Source organism: Octopus bimaculoides, chromosome 5 (assembly GCF_046866305.1).
Source record: "Octopus bimaculoides isolate indiv1 chromosome 5, ASM4686630v1, whole genome shotgun sequence".
In the NCBI taxonomy this organism is placed as follows: domain Eukaryota; kingdom Metazoa; phylum Mollusca; class Cephalopoda; order Octopoda; family Octopodidae; genus Octopus; species Octopus bimaculoides.
In genome coordinates, this window is record NC_142932.1 from 21,171,785 (window position 1) to 21,194,254 (window position 22,470).

The 22,470-nt window shown below is 32.4% G+C and overlaps 1 protein-coding gene across 29 annotated transcripts in view; it reads left to right on the forward strand.

Moving 5' to 3' along the window:
* The window catches only part of LOC106874089 (calcium/calmodulin-dependent protein kinase type II delta chain), a 349,479-nt gene that overhangs the window by 130,053 nt on the left and 196,956 nt on the right, over positions 1-22,470 (forward strand). For 25 of the 29 annotated variants that reach the window (XM_089352073.1, XM_089352053.1, XM_089352059.1 and 22 more), the window contains exons 6-7: positions 12,243-12,315; positions 21,907-22,009. In XM_089352073.1, the coding sequence (XP_089208199.1) occupies positions 12,243-12,315; positions 21,907-22,009 (176 nt within the window). The remainder of the gene's footprint in view (positions 1-12,242; positions 12,316-21,906; positions 22,010-22,470) is intronic. The other 4 variants (XM_089352054.1, XM_089352065.1, XM_089352070.1 and 1 more) reach the window with 1 other exon arrangement.

Consider the following 22,470-nt stretch of genomic DNA (forward strand, 5'->3'; position numbering starts at 1 on the left):
CGGTGACTATCAAGAGCATGTTACTGACAAACCCCATTGAAGGTGAAATGCATTTCACATTCTTGTGAGTCACTGCTGCAATGATGCTCATTTCACTCCAATATAGTGATTTAAACACAACATCGTTTTGTAGAAATTTTATCTCAGTTAAATCCACTGCATCACCTTCTAATTGTATTTTTGCATATACACAGATGGCAATATATATATGTGTGTGTGTGTGTGGAAAGATATGTATGTGCATGTATATATATATATATATATATATATATATATATATATATATATAATGAATAGATAAGAGAAGTTGAGTGAGACAACTGATGTTTATTCCATTAGTTGACAGCTGTTTCATAATTTGTTTTAGCTACATAAACAATGCTACATCATCTGTCACAAGTATATAAATGAATATATATATTTGCACCCATAAATATAAATGTGGTATAAATAATGAACTATGCTTCAGAACATTTCAGCTGAGTATTGGGGTCGATGTAATTGACTAACCCTTTCTTCAAAATTTCAGGCATTTTGCCTATAGTAGAAAGAATTATATAGTCACAGACAATAAATCTATTTGACAGAATTACCATATATGGAGTGCATTAGTGAAATGATAACAGTAGATACAAATTCAGAAAAAGAATGCAATAAAATAAAGTAAAAACCATAGAATTTTTTAAAATAAAGATAGAATAAGAAAGAATATGTTTATCATAACGATTTGCTTTCCAAAGATTTAGCTGACTGTCTCATAATATTTAAATAAATAAACTATGCAATGAAAATATAAAGAACAAGATAAAAAAATGAATAAACAAACAAATATATCAGTAGAATGAAATGTATGGAGATGAAGAAAAATAAAGAAAAATATATAGTGCTTTAGGAGGCCTGGTTTGTTAAAGACAATGTATATCACGCATGGGCAACCTGTGGCCCACGGCCCTCGATGAGTTTCTTGGTTACGAATTTTTACAAGCGCAAAATATGGTAAAGAATGTGAATGTGCAAAAATCTCATTGATACAGATAACGGAATTTGTTCTTTAATAAAATATCAATGAATTTTCTTTTTCTTTTTTTTTTTTTTTTTGACCTCAGTATTTTAAACTATAATTTATTTACACTAATAATCATCATTATTACCATTAGGAAATAATGAAAGAGATACCAACTTAATGTAAATTTTCATGCTAAGACAAATAAAATTAAGAAGAACTGCAAAAAATTCAGTGTAAAGTGGGCAAGTAATATTTCATGCATATGTGTTTTATCATGTGGCCCTCTCCCACTTGAAAATGGTACAATGTAGCCCTCAGTTGACGAAAAGTTGCCCATCCCTGAGGTATATGTTTTCAGTAGTTGTAGTTATGTGCATAGCAAAGCAACCTAAACTCTTGGAATTTCATGCATGACTAATTCAGAACAGAAATGTCATTTCATGACAGTTGATAACAGCACCAACCCTTCCCACTGCCAATGCCTATCTGGAAACAGATAAGAATTGGCAGTAGGAAGGGCATTTGGGCATAGACAATCTGTTGTAACAAACTACATTCAGTCCATGCAAGCGTGGAAAGGTGGATTTTAAATGATGATGGTGATGTGTGTGCGTGTGTGTGTGTAAAATGTATTTATGCATAACTATAGAGAAAAACCACACATTAGAGTTATGCATATTAGACTACTATTTCTACAGATTGTTATAATGTAAAAAGGTGCCAATAGCTGATGCACTTTTCCTTTCAAAAACTTGTTGATGTACCCACCACAGCTATTTTTAAATGTGTATTCATGTCACACAACACTGAAAAACATTATTTATTTATGATTAGTTGTGGAAACTCCAATCCTTAAGGCTTGATTATCACAGGATACTATTAATATAGCAAGTTTCGTCCCCATTATATTCTCTGGAAATTTTGAGCCTTTCATATTTAAGTCATTTAACCTTTTTTATTTAATGTTTGAATTTCCTCAGATCTACTTGTTCATCCATGACTGTCATTGTCCTTAACTACCTATCAGTAGCTGTGAAATTTTTGATGCTCACATTCCTGGCTGCTTTGATTGCAACACTTAGAATTTCTGTACCAGTGACATTATTACTACAATATTATTGATGGTAGACCACTTTGTGACTTTTGCAAGATGTGTATCTTTTACATCACTTAGACAATTTTTTTATCTCCAATAGATGATGATTTAGAATTGACATATATATTATTTCAAATAAAATTTAGTGAGTTTGTAATTAACATTGCAGATTCCAAAAACTGTTTGCTTCTTAACATCATATCTCTACAAACTCTCACTCCTGAAGAACTTTCTTGTAAATTCCAGTTTCTGGTTTACATGTAGCGTTACATGGCTTTGGATTATTATTGTTAATCACACCATGCTTCAAAATACTAGACTGCTTACTGAAATTATCAACAAAAATTGTAGAATAACACAAGTTATAGTGGTTATTGTCCGTATGTTGTTTTATCTGTCTGAACTGCTAGTCTAGCATAAATAATGCTAAAAAGTAAAGATAGAAACTTTAGGCTATTTTCATCAGTTTCTATGTTTATATTTGAGTCTGTATTATTAAATTTGAAAATACATTACACGGCCAGATTATGTCATGAAATTGTAAGAGAAGAATTATTATAGAATAAATGAGTTTCGGTTAAGTTTTAAAATTTTTTTATGTACAATGTCTTTATTACAAGAGTGTGGGAAAATGTTTAAGAAAAAGGAAATAACCATCACGTGTCATGGCAGAGAAAAAGATGGGTAAAGGATCATATAATCAAGGTGCAGAAATGGCGTACTCTGAATGAATAAGGTGATATAATTCGATGGTAGAAAGAAATCCACAAATTAGGTACTCCAAAGCCAGTCGGAAGGATGGGTTTCCATGTAAACATGTGGTAAATAATCAATTAAAAAAGCGGAGGAAAAAAGACAACAAGAAAAAACAACAACACAAGGACGTAGTGCATGCAAAGTATTAATGAGACATTCAGAGAAGGAAAGAAAAATTGTTGTTTTACATTTCTAGCATAACTCTTCTTCGGAAACAGGAGACATAAGAAAGTCCAAAAGAAAAGAAAGAAGAATGTGGACTGTTGGCAATTTTTTTTCTCCATTTTCCTTTTCTTTTGGACTTTCTTATGTCTCCTGTTTCTGAAGAAGAGCTTTGCTTGAAATGTAAAACAACCACTCTTTCTTTCCTTCTCTGAGTGTCTCATTAATACTTTGCATGTACTACATCCTACATCATCACGTTGTTTTTTCCTTGTTGTCTTGTTTTCTCCTTATTTTTTAATTAATTATATATATAGAGAGAGAGAGAAAGAGAGAGGGAGGGGGAAAGAGAGAAAGAAAGAAGAAAAGTGTACAAGCTGTATCTATCTCTTAAGTTTGCTTCAGATGAGGCATGTTTTAAGTTTAGCTCCTATTGTTGGACACAATTGGCTGGTGTCCTATACTACAACCATATGTTAACCAATACATTGTGAACGAAGTTTGGTAGATGAAAATTAGAAGAACCCTGTTGGATGTGTATGTGGATACTGACTGTAGATTTGTCTTGTTTTTGATGTGGGCACACTCAGAGCAATATGTCACTATTCTTGCAAACAGTGTTGTTTGTGTCCATTATTTGAATGACAGTGGGAAACATTAACCTGCTTGGGAAAAAAGTGAGGGGTAGGGGCAGGAAGAGCATCCAGAGTTTAAAATTTCTACCTAAATGAAGTCTCATCTGTCCCATACAAACATGTAAATGTAAATGTTAAAATGATGATATAGACGTATATTTTCATCCCTAAAAAGAGTTGAACTTATGGCTTATTTCATTAGTCCTATTACTGAAATACATAATAACAAGTTATGTAAACATGTGTGTGTGTGTATTATTGTGTCTAGGAAGAGTGTGTGTGTATATTATTGTGTCTAGGAAGAGTCACACGAATTCGCATAAAGAATCTTGCAAATCAAATGCAAAAACAAAATACACACGCATAAACACACACACATACACAAACAAACAACGCAGTATATTATAGAGAATATAGATCAGCGTGTATATTTGTCTCTAAAAGGAGTTGAACTCTTGGACCTCTGTGTTAGTTTTATCACTAAGCTATATGATGAGTAAAACGTTACATAAAATTTAATATATAATGAATAATTCAACTGGACAGAAAAGATATCTATTCATATATACATGCATCAAAACTTCTTTTAGAAGATATATGAATGACAGTCATGTTAATTCTGTCTTATATTTATTATTTCAGACACATTGTTTGGATTATTTGTTACGTAATTCAACCTGAATTATTCATCTGAGACTTTAGAAATATATATCAGTGAAACCGGATTTTGTTTAATAAATCAGATTGCTGATTGTTATATTATTTCAGAAACTAAATGAAATTTCAGAGAAAAGGAAAGCAACCTACAAAAAGAAAACCAAATGTATAAAATTTGCTAAATATCTATACTTAGGAAAAAAATGAATGCATAACACAGTACAAATATTTAAAATATAGTATTCAATACCACAAATAATGCATTTCTGATCATCTGTTCACGATTGCTAAACTTATTAATCCAAATTTTCATTCACAATATATATATATATATATATATATATATATATATATATATATATATATATATATATATATATATATATATATATATATATATATATATATTATGTATGTATGTGTTTTTAGCTCTTGTGCTGTATTTGTATTTCTCTGTGTTCATTTGTCTGTGGACTTAATCACTATGAGATATGAGTGTTCATTTTAAAGTGACTTCTGAATATTTTTATGTATGTGTGTCTTTGTGTAAATACCTCTGTTGTTATTGCTGCACAGATGCATCCCATAAATTTCTCTCTTTTCACCATCAGCCATGTTTATATTTTACTATCTTTTTCATTCCCGTCATTTGTCTCTCCATTTCTCTATTGTCCCTTTATTGTTTCCTCTCATTTATCTCCTATTCCTGTCTCTCTCATACTCATTCTTTCACAACTCTACCTTTCACTCTTCCATTCTCTTGAACACTACCCCCACTTTCTTCTCTTTCCCTCCTTTTCCTACTACACTTTAGTGAAACGGAAATGAAATATATAAATTCACTCCAAAATTTATTATAGTAGATATTAATTTAAATCAACACATATATATGCTTGCACACTCTCTCTCTCACTCTCTCTTTCTCTCTCTCTCTTTAATTATATATATATTCACCATGATAGATCGCTAGCCACTACACATTCTTTTTTTCTCTCCTTGTTTCTTTCTGTGGAAGAGTGTAGGCTTAAAGACTTTTTCACTTCCCGACCGTTATACTAATACATCTGTCTTCATCTTTTGTTCTTTTTTGTGAATTCTCCCTATATATATATATTCATCCTTGTCATCCACTCCTGCACTAGTGACATCAGTGCTTGCCATTATACTCTTGTTTCTTACTCTTCCCTTGACATCATTTTAATTCCTTGATCATATTGCCTTCTGCCATTACTTTATCCCCCTGATCACATTACTTTGATTGTACATATGTCTAGGAAATGCAGTGGCCCTATCATGCATCTGTCATGACATACCATTGGCATTGATGCCTCTATCACTGAATCACTCACACCTTGCCTCTTAATCTGTAAAGAGGTCAGTGAGCAAGTAGAGACATAGAGACATAGGTTCAAAAGCCCCTTTAGTCTTATCATTGATATAGTTACCTCTCTAGCACTGGTGCCACAGAATAGTGTCCATTACACTTTCTAAAGTGGACTCTTGTTGACAACATGACTTCTTTCAAGTGATGGTGTCACAAAACAAAAAGAGTACCTTGTGCACTTGGTAAAATGGTTAGTATTAGGAAGGGCAGCCTGCTGTAGCAACCAAGCCAAAAGTGAAAGGCATGAGTGAGGTGCAGTTCACTAACCCATCTAGGTGAGCAGCACCTTATATACTGACTTTGTCCTTGGTGACCTGTACATCTCCTGCCAGAATGGAAAGTAGACATAAAACTACGTTGATAATTATGATGATGATGCATGTTGAGTGTTTATGCATAAATATACATCTGTAGATATAGGAGACACACATACATATATACTTATATGTAAACATTAGGTATGCATACATATGCACATACACACATTATCATCTGAGAGAAAAATTGTCTGTGAAAGAGGGAAGAGAAGGAAAGAGTGAAAAGAATTAAAAAGAAACTGAATGAGAAAATTAGTTTAATGTTATAAGTTGAACAGCATACTTTGGGATGTTATTGTGGTTCTAATTATTCATCCTATTCAACTGTCCATCTTTCTTTCCCAAACTACTTCCATTTCAACATTCAGCCTTTTTGCATTACTTTTCTAACACTTCTTTTTCCCCCACCCAAGTGAGATAATGGCTTAGATTTTTAATTTGCTCATGTATTACTTTGGCTTGCAACTGGTGCACCATCCAAAGTTTCTTAAAGAATCTTTCGTAAATGGTGACATTGTTGAGTAAAGATTATTTACCAACATAACATAGCAGTCCTGGTTTAGGACAATGTGTGAATATATACATATGTGTGTGTGTACAAACTTGATAATTTTTAAAATCTTTTTTTTTTGTTCATGTGGGGTGTTCATGTCTACTCCAGTGCAACATCTTTCCACTTGTGTTCCTTTTCTTCATCTCCTTCATGATGTTCAGCGTCCAGAGACTAACTTTTACTACTTCTCATGTCTCCCTTTTTCTAAAGATTCTTTCCATTTGAGTGCTTGACACTTTTTTTTTACACAGTTGTCATCCTTCACAATGAGAAGTCTGTACCAGGGCAACCTTCTCTCTTGCACATTGCATCTGTTTCTTTTTATACTCAGTCTTTCTCTGAATTTATTCATGCTCTGTTCAAGTACACTGATGCTAGACACTTCTTTTTACTCTGATTGACTATGCATGTGACTAGCATTGTCCTATTTCACCAGATATTTTCAGCATCTCAGAGACTAGTCTTAATTGCCTTCATATTTTTTAACTCTATAGGTCCATTCTTTTAACTTCTTTGGATCCAAATATGCTTGACTGCCTCTCTCCTTATACATTCATTTTATGTCATGTTCCCATATTCTTCTCATTCTTTCTAGCCTTTATATGCTTTCTTCATTCAGTGCACATGAACTGCTACCATGAAAATATCCCACTTTATACAATTAAGCTTAATTCATAGGGGTAACAGCTCATGAAATATTTTCCACACCATTTGTTTTTCCTGTTTAGTATGCTTGTAAAATACCCTTTTCCACTTCTAATTTAGTCACATTTTTAAGAGAAGTATTCTACTTTTATGGAATTTTCCAAGCATTTGAAAGAATGTATCCCATAGGTCTTCCAACTCTTGACTACTTCTGTACATTTGTTACCTACGGAGTCATTGTTCACTGTCAACCTAACTCTAATTCTTGCATAGCCATAATTTACATTGGCTAGACTATATCAAATTCCTACCTGCATTTTTTCTCTATAACTTCCCTGATGCCATTGGTGGGTTGTCTTCTTTCTTGCTGACAAGATACTTAATCTTTGCTAAGTTTATATTAAGACTTCTTGGCACTAGGTTTTGCTTTCTAGAATTTCTTCTCTAATTCTTCAACAGATTCGGCTACAAGAACTGAGCCCTAATGGACATCTATCTGCATGTTAAATTCCTCACTGAACTCATTGCTAACCTTCACTTTGCTGACAGTGTCTTCATAGATAGCTTGCATGGATTCTTAAAACCATTCATTTATATCTAGTTTACTTAGTGACCACTAGACTACAGTTCATGGTACCCTGTCGGAGGTCTTCTCCACATCAGCAAATGCAAGTTATAATGGCTTGTACTTAAAAATTCTTCTGTGGTTGTCTCACTAAGAAGAAAGTATGAGTTATATCTCATCATGGCTCCAGAACAAACTGCATCTCATCTATCTTTTACTTGTTTTAGTCATTGGACTGTGGCTGTGATTTGTATCCTAGTCGATCAATTTAATACCTCTGTATTCACTTCTTTCTAGAGCATATCCTTTGTAGTTGATGATAGCACTCTGTGTGATAGCCATTAGGAATGACATCTTTTACTCTTTGATTGACTAATTGGCTGTGTGTGTGAATAGCATGTATCCTATTTTACTGGGTATTGTCAATAGTTCATCTACATTGCTTGCCCTCATATCTTTAACCGTGCTGTCAACTTTGGTAGCTGGTCTCTTTACCAGATCCAAATGGGCTGGACTCACTCTTTCTCTCTCTCTCTCTCTCTCTCTCTCCCATGCATTCCCTACATTCAATAACCTCTCATTAACATTCACTGTCTCTTCCTTGGATCAATAATGGCATGTGTACTGCATTTATTTCATATACACTTTTCCCCAAGGCTGTCATAATCTGTGATGATATTCTGCCTTGTACTCCAGAACTCCTCACACCTGTTTTTCTCATTACAGAACGTTGGTTTCACTCTGTGCTATGTATACATGATGTTTGCGCGTGCACATACACATATATCTGTGAACTTTGACCTAGTATTGAAAATAAAGCAAGCACACACACACACACACACACACACACACACACACACACACACACACACACACACACACACACACACAGTCATGTGTTTGCACTAGTGTATTTGTATATATTCTTACACATACATACTCTCTTTTTCTCTCACACACACTCTCTCACATGTGAACATCTGCCTTTCACTTATATCATTCTATGCATACACACAGGAACACACATATATACAGACAATTCTCTACAAAACACACATTCTCAGTCATATATCCATCTTCACACAATACAAATTTATAGAAATATAAATAAATAGTAAAGTAGTAAAATAAAGACAGGTTATTTACCACAAATACTTAATTAGAAAAGAATAAATGAACAGGGGCCAAAAAAGTGAAAAGCAATGAAAGAAGTTATTAGAAATCTCTACCATTTAATGGTTAGGAATTAAATAAAAGGCTTAAAGATTACTGAGAAAGATCAGATGCGAATATTGTGAGAGAAATGGTTAAAAAATTCTTCAAATCAAAATATAAAATTATCAATTTTAGTCAGTGTATCATTAGTGAACCAACTCACATGCAAAAATACACACACCATTATTGGATAGACCTTCCTCTGTTTGTTTGTCTCTGTCTCTCTCTCCCTTCTTTCTCTCCATCTCTCCTCCCCCCTCTCCATTTCTCTTTTCCATGCATTCCCCACTTTCAGTAACTAAACATTTCTCTCATCCATATAAGAGGAAGCATGTTTAGCTAAATTTAATTAAATATGTAAAGGAATGACATCTTCCTTAGTTTTCACATATAAATCAAAAAAGGAGTGGAGAATTTTCTATTAGGTTCCCTAAATAAACAATATATAAATAAAGTGTCACGTAAACGAATAAGATATAATCCCGACTATAAAGATTAGTAGTCCTAAGAGTAGTGATGATGTATTTATGATCAACATTCTTACTTAAACGATTACAATTAGGTTTTATATATGAATGTATGTACTATATATAAACTGCGAGTATGGGTGCGTTAGGCACTGGAGTGGCTATGATAGACACAATTATAGCTGTGTGGTTGAGAAGCTTTCTCTCCAATCATATGGTCTCAAGTTGAGTCTCACTGCGTAGCACCTTGGGCAAGTGCCTTCTTCTATAGCCCTGGGCTTATCAAAGCCTTGTGAGTGGAGTCAGTAACCAGAAAGCAGATGAAGTCTGCTGTCTATATGTATGTGTGTGTGTACCCTTGTCTTGACATTATGTGATGGTTGCAAATGAGCATCACTATCGTCTAAGCAATGTAATTGTTTCTAGGCCTCAGTGAAAATCATGTTTGGTCATAGGAAAACAGGTGGGAGGCTGGTGATAGAACAGGGTATCCAGCCATAGAAAAACTGCTTCAACAAATTCCATCTGACCCATGCAAACATCGTAAAAATATGTAAAAATGAACACATGTAGACATGTATATGTGTTTGGGTGCTTCAGATCTGTAATTTAATGATGCTGCAATCATGTTAAACTGTAACTATTAAGAAGGACAGTATCACCCTAAAATAAAATCTCTTGACTAACTTCTGTTTCATACTATATCAATGACCAATGAAAGACCATGCACTGTCCTAGTTACTTGAAACAGACCAAACAGGTCAGTGACAACAGATAGAAAAACTATGGAAACGTTTATTACATAAGTAATTTCCTCATCAGATGTGTATATATTGATACACACACATATTTATGTGCATACATGTACCTCTATCTATCTATCTATCTATCTATCTATTTATCTATCTATCTATCTATCTATCTATTTATCTATCTATCTATCTATCTATCTACTTACCTATCTATCTGTCTATCTATCTATCTACCTATCTATCTATCTATCTACCTATCTATCTATCTATCTACCTATCTATCTATCTTAGATAGATAGATACACACACATCATTCTCATCAGTTTGCATCCACTTTCCATGCTGACATATGTTGGACAGTTCTTTACAGTTTGTGCTCTTTTAGAAATGGCTGGACTGGAGACCACACCTCTATCATCTATTATTATTGGCACATTGTCTACAACTTTATGCCATTCCTCACACCAGCCACATTACACAGTGTACTGGGTGCATTTTTTTCATGTCACTAGTACTAGCAAGGGTGTCATGCCCTCGTTGAGATTAAATGTTCTCCTGAACCCTACAATGTTTCATTCACCAACCTTGTTATGGTGTACAGGATGTATTTATTGTGGCATCAGTACTGGAGAGATTGTCATGTCCTGGCCAAGACAAGACTAAGCGTCCTTCCAACCTATTATTTTTCCATTTGTTCACCCACCACTTCATAAAAGGATGCAACTTATCCTTACACCATAATTAATGAGGGTTGCCTTGTGTCTGGTTCCTCTTAGCTCTGTGTGGTCTCCATTTATTCAAGGGAAAATGAGTTGAAAAGCGCAGTTGCAGAGAATGGACTAGTGTGAAGTGGGGAGAAGAGGGCTGACGTTGGTGGAAAAGTGAATTGGTAAAACATGATAGATTGTGCTACAAGAGTAATGAATGATAATAGGAATGTATACATGGAGAGATAAGCAGCAGTAGCCTAGAAAAATACGGTTTTGCTGTAGACTGGTCAATGATTAAGAGAGTTTGATGTTTATCTCTTAGAAGCAGCCTGATGGTGAAGGAGTACTAACTAGTCAGTAGTATGGAAGGGGGAAGGTAATTTGAGCTAACAAAAAGAGTACAGGTATTGAGGTGACATGGAAAGAGAGTTAGTGAAGACTGTCAGTGGAAGTGTGACGTGAAAGAGAGGTGGGCAATGACAAAGGTGTGTGCATTTCAGGAGGGTAAATGAGGTGGAGGTTCATTACACATGCATGCGCACACACAGACACACACACATATGTGTATATAAAGGTGTATATAAACATGTATATGTACCCATGCATATCGTGTATGTGCATATACATGTATGTATATATGTATGTAGACTGAATTGGCAATCGTAAGAATGTTGCGTAAAATAGCTTGTGATATTCATTCCAACTCCCTGTGTTTGAAGTTCAGATCCCTTCCAGGTCAACTTTATAAATCCTGAAAGGATAAAAGGCAAATAAAATACCAGTTCACTGGGGAGGTGGTGGTGGTGGGGCTGATTAATCTTCTCTTTCTCTCTTTCATCTTTCTTTTTTCCATCTGAAAGAAATTGGCTATGATCAGACATGGGAGAGGAATGGACTCTGGTAGGTTTAAAAAAAGCCCAAGACATACCGTATTTCTTTACAGTGCTCCTAAGGCTCCATCAGAAGCCAACAACTCAAAGGAATGAAGAAAGTGTGTATGTATGTGTGTGTGTGTGTGTGTGCATGTGTAAGAGCACATAATCAGATACACCTAAATGCATGTATATCGTCTATTCCTCAATACACTTGAATAGCCTCATCAATGTCCTCTGAAGCTGAAAATCTGCCTAGCTAGTGTACAGAATAGTGGTCGGGCAAGCAAAATCCAATCCCTCTCCCCTCCATTTTTCATCCAAAGCATAGCTGCAGCGGAGTTACTGCACTAGTAATGCATGGGGTAGTCAGTCAGTCAGACAGTTGTTGCTATGGTGACATGTGAGCTGCTTTTTGATCAGCAAATCCATTGTTCTTTCATATTTCAGTCACTGCATGCAGCAAATATTAGAGAGTGTTAATTATTGCCATCACCATGGTATTGTACACAGAGATCTGAAGGTGAGTAAATCCCCCCTCCTTTTAGCTCTTAACTATTTCTACATCTTATTATTATCATGTTCTCAATGTCCTTTTTTTTTTCACTTTGTTTTAGTCTTCAAAACTTTTGCAAACAAAAATAAAATTAAATAAAACAGCAGCATTCCTTGAGTTTTGCTTATGTTTTAGAGTGCCACTGATAACAACTCATTTGGTTATTTTTCTTACATAATCATCATCAACTACTGCTGACTTATATCTCTATTCAAATATTTCATCTTGCTTTCACATTTAAATCATCATTATTGTTATTTTTTTCCTTTGTTGTTGAAGAAAAAAAACATCAATTAAAAATGTGTTTTTTTTTAATTTTATATAAATTGTATATAAAAACCTTATATAGAATGTTGATACAGAAAGTTTTCAAATTTCAAGATAAAAATACTTAATAATTAAGAAATTTAAACTGAAAACAATTTCATGTAACTTTGATATTGAATGTTGTTTAAAAATATTGATTATAATCATTTGGATTCTACTTCATTCATTTTAAAGAAATTACTTTTTCAAAAACATTTTACAATCTTTCTTAATAATGCTGTTTTTTTTTTGTTTTTTTTTAGTCATTTTCTATACTGGAGAGAAATACAATAATTCCATATATTCTCTTGTTTACACCTTTTTTGTTGTTAAATGTAACACTACACTGGATTGTCCTGTACTGTCCTTGATTTTTTTGTCAATCCATGTGGTAATAAAATATTATTACTATTACTACTACTGCTGCTGCTGCTACTGTGGTGAACTGGCAGAATCATTTGCATGCCAGACAGAATGCTTCGCACCATTTCACCCATCTTTACATTCTGAGTTTAAATTCCACATGTCATCCTTTTGGGATTGATAAATAAGTATCCATCAAGTACTGGGGGTGATATAATTGACTACCCACCTCCCACCAAATTTCAGAAAGGATTATTATTATTATTATTATTGTTAGTATAGGATTTAAGGTGACGAGCTGGCAGAGTTGTTAGCATGCTAGACCAAACACTTACCAGTATTTCTTCTGGCTTTGCTCCCGGAGTTAAAATGCTGCCGAAGTCAGCTTTGCCTTTCATTCTTTCATGATCAATAACATAAATATCAGTTGAGCACTGGGGTTCGTGTAATTGACTAGCTTTTCTCCTCTCAAATATCTGGCATTGTACTTATTGTAGGAAGAATTATTATTATAAAATAAAATAAAGTAACCAAAATTTTTTATAGGATAAATTAAAGTAACCAAGAATTATTATTATTATTATAGGATAAAATAAACCAGTCAAGAATTAGAGTTGATGTAATCATCTAATCTCTTGCTTCCAACAAATTTTGGGCTTTGTGCCTATGTTTGAAACAATTATCCTTATTACTGGTGCAGCATTAGCAGAACCAGTAGAATCATATGCTTTGTGGTATTTAGTTTCATTCTTTTACTTTTTGTGTTCAAATTTGCCTTTAATCTTTCTAAATCTATAAAATTAGCACCAGTGACATACTGGGTTGATTAAGTGACTACACCCATCCACTGAATGTGTGGCATTGCACATATGCTACAATTTATATTATTATGATAGCATTTATCTTTAAACATACTGACACATAACATATTCATGAGCGTAAGAGTTGAAGTCATAAGTAGTCCTATAGTAATAGAGTTTGTTTAAAACAAGAAAATAAAATGACAACCAAGTTCAGGTGGGATAATGTTAGCCAAGTGAAAATACAAACATAGGTATTACTCATATCTGGTGAGCAATATTTAAATATCACTAAATTAGAAAAGGTAAAATATGTTACAACTGTTACTCAAAATGTTCCACTGAAAGTGACCAAGTAACAATGACAATCCTTCAAAATAAAGACTGATTTGAGAAGATTGTGGATCAACACCTCACTCCTTCCAGATGAAAAAAGGTTGAGAAACTCTTGAAATGTATAGTTCTGGCAAGTGAAGGAGAGAGAAAGAAAGACAGAGAGATTAACTGTATTTGGAAAAAAAAAAGTAGTAGTTACAATTGTATTTGTAGTTAACAGAAACACAGAAAATCACAGAAAAGATCCGAAGTGTTATATATACAGACACAAATAATAATATTGCAGGGTGCAGTATACATTCTGTATAATCTGACTCAAGAAACACATTTATCTAATGCTATATAGTATATGTCTAAGGGACATGAAAGTCAGCATGTTGCTGAAGGAGAAAGATCTTTCAGAAAGAAGTAATAATTATTATCTCCTTTGTTATTCTGTTTAGCTCTGTTTCCCCCAAAGTAAATTCCTGAATGAAACAAATTATGGATACAAGGTATATAGAAAAAGCCATCTATCATCTTCTCTAATATGGATGACTTGAAACTTTTTGCAAGAAATGATCAACAACTGTATGCACTCCACGTAGTGAAACAATTTTGTGATAACATCACAATAGAATTTGGATTTGATAAATGCACTAAGGCTACATTTGTCATGGGAAACTATCAAATTCATGCAAAATTACCCCAGTAAAAGTTATTCTGCAGAGTTGAATGCTAGAAACAAAATCGAGCCCATAAACACATTAGCCATGCCTGTAATCACAAACAGCTTCAATTTCATAAACTGGTCATCTCTGAATTAAATAAAGTTGTTGTCAAAATCTGAAAGCTGATGATAATGCATCATATGCAGCACCCAAAAGCTGACCTAGTCTTCACCTAGGGTAAATGAAATTTCAACTGTCTTTTCAACCCCCCCCCCTCTCTCTCTCTCTACACACACACATAATCTAGCTCACTCATAAAACCTAGTTAGCTAGTTTTCAATAACTACTATTTCTGCTGAAGAACTACAATGATATTCTCCCCTGACTTGGTTTTCTCTTTGTTTTTGTTGTTATTGTTTGTTTTAAACTGCATAGTAAAATAAGTAGGTCATCTGATTTAACTTGGCATTATCAACTGCTTGCTCTACTACTTCAGATCTTCATCTCAACTCCTCTATTAACCTAATTCTATCTACTCATCACAAATAATATCTTTCACTTCACACTAATATACATGTAAGTTGAGTGCATGGTCTGATCTGGGCCAATCTCTATCCCCATGTTGCCATTACTAAATCCTTTCAAAATAAATAACTAAATAAATAAAGTATGAATGCTGCAATTATGTATATTCTTAAATATTAAAAATGGATATTAAACATGTAAGTCATATGGGAAACAGTGCTAGACTATATGGAAGACTAGTTCAACTTCTACCAGAATAAAATCTTTGCAAGAAGAGCTAAGACTGTAGAATTGTGACTGTGGAGTTACTTAGTGTTGGGAGGCTATAAAAGTACTGATCCATATTTGATCTATGAATTAATTATACAAATAGCCTGATATTTAAAACCATTGTGACATAGGAAACTTATATATTAAATTTTGGTGGCAGGAGTTAACTGCATCATGTTGATTTCAAACATGACATTACAACTTCACCAATTCTTTACCAATCAATATTTTAGATTAATTTCAATTTATAATTAACTTTGATCGAGCATTCACTTTTTGTTTACTTTTCCAAATTGTTATCTTCCTATATTCTTCACATTTCAGTTGAAGTTAGTATGAATTACTAGGAAGCTGGTTCGTTTTACATAGAAAAAAATTATATGAAAAGCAGCAGCACAAAAAGCAAATTTTTGTGCAATAAATTTTATAAATTAATGCAAGCAAATCAGACACTTTAAAGATTTTAGATCTTAATTATTGTCAGCATGACTTGCAAGTCTGGACCAAGAATGTTTCATGTAAAGAGGTACATTTTTCTTTTTAGCTAATTTATTTTATTCATAGTTGAAATAGCCAAATATGCTATTTAGTCTGTTATATGCATCTCTCTCTATTCATCTGAGTTTAAAAAGAATGCATAAATGAAGCAGTGTGTTGTAAAACAAATAAGCCATAAGAGAAAGATAGAGCAAGACCTTTCTGTAAAGAATTGCAAATGTAAGTGAAATGAATTGGCTTCAACTGAGAGTTCAAATCAGTTTACACTCGGAACTTGCTGAGATCTTACCTTTCTCTTTTTTTATATAATGATTGTGTCAAATTTTTGGCACAAGGCCAAGTGTGGTCAATTAAATTGACCCCAACACTAGACTGGTACTTTGGAGTTGATAAATTCTACCACTAATAATCATAGTAATGACTTACAATGGGTTGCAGTTACTTTTATCATCTCCATCCCAATACTTACCAGGTATTTATTTTGTCAACCTCCAAAAGTTGAAAGGTAGAATAAACCTTGGTGGTGACCAAAATCTAAAGCTGTTTTGCCCAGTATTCCAAACCAATTTGTTAAATGTGAAATATAGTTGATTCTCATGTTGTTTTTATTGATTTGTGAGGACTTTTGAGGTTTGAAATTGTCCAAAATCATCAACCTCACTAAGCAATGCAACTATTCGACTTTAATTCTTGAATTATCTACATGTTTATAGAATACAAAAGGTGTTCCAACATTTGTAATTAAAGCCATGCTTGATCTAGGGCTACTATGTCATTATTCTAATGATTTATGAGGAGATACGCTTCATGAAGTCTACTTAACAGATGAGTATGTCAAGGACCTTTGAAGATACTAGTGTCTTAGTTCATGTCTACTCAACAGTCAATGTTTCATGAAACCTCTGTAGAACATAGTGCTAGCAGCAAGCAGCAAAATGGTAAATTTCACTGAGAAGCTGGTCATTAAAAGTAACCCCCCACCCTCCACCACACACACTGACACACACATATAGGCAGCGAAAATCAATCAAATGACACTGTACAATTATGGTATAGTTATTTTCCATTTCCAACAAAAACCTTTAGAAACAGATTCTGAGATTATGTTTTGATGAAATTCATCACTCTGTCAATTTATATCTTGAAATTATTTTGTAATCATAGACCAGTAGAACTACACTTTAATTGGCTCCTTATAAACATATCATAGTAGAATTCTGTAAGGTATTGAAGCTGCACTAAAGTTTTAAATAGTTGTTTTCATTTCTCTTCCCTGGGACTTCATTCAAATGATGGTTATTGCTTTCCTCTTCCCATTCAGTATTAACTATTAAAATAAGATTTCATATAATGCTTCTAGGCTATATGAGCCTGTTACTTTATGCTCTCTCTTTCTTTCCCTCTCCCTCTCTATTTCTCTCTCTCTCTCTCTTTCTCTCTCTCTCTCTCTCTCTCTCTCTCTCGATTTCTGTATAAGGCCACCTCACTGTTTGTAACTTGTCTTTGTAAATGTCCACTTCATCTCAAGGCTCTGTAGCAAAAAAAAAAAAACGTGTGTGTGTGTGTATATATATATATATATATATATATATATATATATATGGATATTAGTTTCTAATTTTCTAACCCTCTTCTTTCAATGCACAACACACTGCAATACAAACACCCCCTCTCTAAAATTGACCAATACATTACCATTATCTGACACTTTGTCATCTTCATAAGAAGGTGTTCATTGTCTTGTCAGCAGTTGTTACTACTATTCATTAGTACTACAAATATGTTTTGCAAGTCAAGTGAAAGATTAATATGACAATATTTTCAATTTTGCCAGCAATTCTACAAGTTCATACATAAAGAGTTCCAATTTATTTCATAACTAAAAGGGGTTTACAAAAATTCTTTAATATTCGATGGAAATCAACTATACAACTGTTATTGATTCGTAATCCATTTTAAAGCATGTTCCTTGTTAGTGTTTGTGTGTTTGATAAAAAAATATTTTTATATCCCCACTACTCCCTGTAGAATCTAATTATTACTGAATAAAAGTTTATATTTAACTGTGAAATTCCAGTGAAATGTTATATTTATGGTAATAATAAATAATAATAGTAATGATGATAACAAGAACAACAGTTAAGATCAATTTACAGAGTTGTGTGTGTAATTTATTTTGCAATTTTCCAGCAGAATTTCACAACCCAATGTAAGAAGAGAAAGAAAATAGGTAGCTAGGAAATTGAATATTTTATCCAATATCTGAAATGTTTATGTATCTTTCTAACCTCATGTATTTGTTTCCAATAAGTCAAAACTGTTTAGCTGGGAAGTTCTTTTTGGGTGTATAAGGTGGGGTAAGGTGGGTATAGTTATTTTCACTGTAATTCATTGATTTTAGGACATGTTTGTTAAAAAGAGGTTAAGCATATGCTGCTGCATTATGAATAAAACTTCATTTAGTGGGTTTCAGCCTGCATTTGAATCCTCTTATTAAATCTTATGTTTGAATTATGAACATTCAAGAGTAAGATATGGAGCTTAACTGTTTTGATACCAAACACGCAAGCTATAACTTGTGAGTCTAAAGTACATCCAGTTTTCCAAGTGCTCTCACATGAATTAAAATCCTTCATTATTTTAAGAATGTTTTGTTATGGTCAAACACTAACTTATTCAGTTATTAAAATAAGGTTAGTCATTTTACAAAACCTGTTCAAAATCTTAATTATTTACAAAATTCCTTGAAATGTAGGGACTGTATATTTTTTAAAATATGGCAATTAAAAAAAAAGTATATCAAATATTTAACCCTTTAGCATTCAGATTACTCTGTCAAATGCAATTCTTATTTATTCATATTGCTTTGAATTAATCATGCATCTTAGGCCTTTCAGATTTTGATGATGTGATTGTTTATTTTTAAAATAACATTATAGGGTAGGTGTGAGAAGTTTGATCTTACCAGTTTAAACAAAATACAGGTAGAATATTGTGGCCAGATATGGCTGGTTTAAACTCTAAAGTGTTTAAATGAAAAACAAATTCAGTTACCATAAAATGAAATGGAAACATAACCGGTCCTCTTTTTTCAATTTGTGTATGTGTATGTATATATATATATATATATATATATATATATATATATATATATATATATATATATATATATATATATATATATCCAAGTCTAAAAAGCTCAATAATATTTTATTTTATCAAATATGTGTCAATCAGTTAACTGTTGATTGAATTAATTTTTGAACAATGCTGCTCTACATCATTTTTTTTTTTTTTTTTTTTTTTTACATTTTTGAGTTGTTATACAGGATTAAACTCACTAAAACTATGCAAAACAGCTGTATTTTGAATTATTATTACTACTGTAACAGACAGCATTCAATTGTGAAATTGATGAAAAGAAAATTCTTTTTTCCCTAACTAATTTTTTTTCTCTTTCTCTTCTACTTTTACATCATTTTCTTGAATGTTTTCTGCCACTATTTTTGATAATTCAGTCAACAGACTTCCATGTTAAAATGTCTCACTGTCTGAGAGACATCATTATCAAAATGGTAAACAGGGATTAAAATATTAATCTCATCTTGTTTAAGGTTTTATTCTTATTTTGATTTTATTTTAGTTTCAATGCTGCTTTTTATCCTGGTAAATTTTTTTTATAGTCTTTGGGTACAATTAATTATTTTTTTTATATTCACACCTATCTTTGAGTCAAGATAGAACTCAGAATACTTTATACCACTTACAGTGTTCAAATTTCTTATTCACTATACTTTCCCACTCAATGGATAAAAATGCCAGATCCTGTACATTGCAATTAAAGTTGGTGAGTTCATTGACAAGGTAAAGGAAAGTGTGTGTGTGTGTGTGTGTATAAAGAACCTGAAGACACTTAGAAAATATGCCAGTTGGAATGATAGAGCATAAATAAATACTTAAAAGGCATGACTTATGAGTGGAGTTGATAAGTTCATTGGCAATGCAAAGAAAAGCATGCTTGTGTGTGTGTGTGTGTGTGTGTGTGTGTGTGTGTGTGTAGCACCTAAGACACCTTGAGTATATGCCAATTGGTATGATAGAACAGAAATAAATATGTAAAAGACAAGTCTTAAGAGTGGTGTTATCAAACAAAAACTAACCTCTACTGCTAATGTATTAACATGTTGAAATAGTTCATGTGTTAAAACAAATTTCTTTCTACCTCTTGGGAAAAGATTTCTCAGCTACATGTTTGTCACACATAAGATAGAGTTGGATAAAAAAAAAAGACATGTATAAAAACTATTAATATTTGTCCTTTCAATTTCCCTTTTCTGTTTCATATTCACAAATTTTCCCCTTTTTGAATGATCTGCATAGCATTTTGATATCATATTAATCTTTTTAATTTCAAATGTTTATAGTTAGAATTTTGAAATTGTTAACACATTGTTTCATTTTGAGATTAATCTCCCTCTCAGCTATTTCGTCAAGAGAATGAAGGACTATCTATTTAGTAGACATAGGTATTTCTAAATTAATTTGTTTAATTTTCTTCTTTTCTTATATTCTATACTCAATTTTTTGAAATTTTTTTATTATATTACTCTAACATTCTCTTTTAATTTTTTTATAAATTTACAAAATCTTGATATTTTGCTGTTATCGTTTTTTTCAAATTTAATTTAGAAAAAAAATGTAAATTTTATTCTTGTTTGCTCTTTCAAAAGCAGTTCACTTTTATATTCAAAATTTATATTTTATTGAATATTTTAAAATTTGTTGAAATGTTCGCATATGATTTTTTTTTTTTTTTCTTACTGCTTTTTTTCTTTATTTCCACTATAGTATTGCATTTCTCAAGAAGTTTAAAAAAAAATTAGTTGACTTTATCCACTTATTCCTAATATTATTTCTCATGTAAAATATTACATAATTTCATGAAACGTTGGTCAAGAAATAAACTTACCTTATTGTCTGATTGTTTTGAGAATAGGAATATAGACTTATGCTCCTTTTGGCCTATCTTCCTGTACTGAAAATAACTCCAATTGAGACTAAGTTGTGTTTGCAGATCTGATGTTCAACTTGGTGTTAGAGAGTTAGTTAATTTGCACCAAAAAAACATTTTTAAGGCATTTAAACTTTTCAAAGTATAATTGTAACTCTGACTGTACTCCTGCAATGAGCTGTATTGATAACTGTTCATTCTGCTAATCTAATAACATTATTATAAATAATATTTTCCTGACTTCTGTTGCCACTTTGAATCATAAAATGTTGTTGTCATTAGAAAAACTTATTACAAACTGCAAATTGACTCAATCAAATTAATGATTTTAAAAAAAAAATGGTTTTTGGTTGGAAATTACCTTCAGCTTGTCAAAAAAATTATAACATATTTTTCCGAATTTTTTGACAAAAGAGAAAAACAAAAAAAGATGAAAATTTTGATTTAAAAATATAAATTTTAAAATCATTTCAAAATAATAATAATAATTTGAAAAATCAAGTCAGAAGTTTTTAAAGTTATTGGTTTGGCATACATGACATATATGTTTATATATTGTTCAACCTAAGTTCAACTAAAGATTTGTTACATAAAGTGTTATTTCTTGGCTAACGGGTCATTCATCTTCCTTTCTTTTTTGCTTTTCTTGTGGGAACATTATTTGCAATGTTGCCGCATATTATTCTAATATATATATATATACACACACGCACACATATATATATACATATTTTTTTTTCAATATTTATTTCATTTATTTCTACCAATCTGCCTCCCTACTTGCTGTATCTTGTAATAGCCGGAGAACCTGCTGCTTGCTAGCAAAGCAAAGGGAGCTGCTGTCAAGTTAGCGGATTTTGGACTGGCTATTGAAGTAAATGGGGATCAGCAGGGATGGTTTGGTAAGTATTAGTTATCAAGTTTATTCATTCTGTTAACATCTCAAATGCATCATTCAAAACAAATTATCTTCTGTTCACTGTTATTACTGATATATTTCTTTACCTTCTTGTCACAAACAATTAAAATTGCATGTGTGGAAATGTTGCTCAGAATTAGAAAATTTTAAAATTTACTTTCAGAGAAGAAAAAAACAGATCATCCCACCATTGCCATCATCATCATCAACACTGCCAATCATCATCATCATCATCATCGTCATCTTCATCATCGTTATATATGCATGCACACACACAATGCGTGTGTGTATGCACACAGCACACAGCACACATACACACACACACACACACACACACTGATAAATCCAATAATTAAATATGCGAAGTTAAGAATAATAACTGCTAGATTCTTACAATGTTCCAGTCATAGCCAGATATTTTAATCTCAACTCATCTGTCAACAT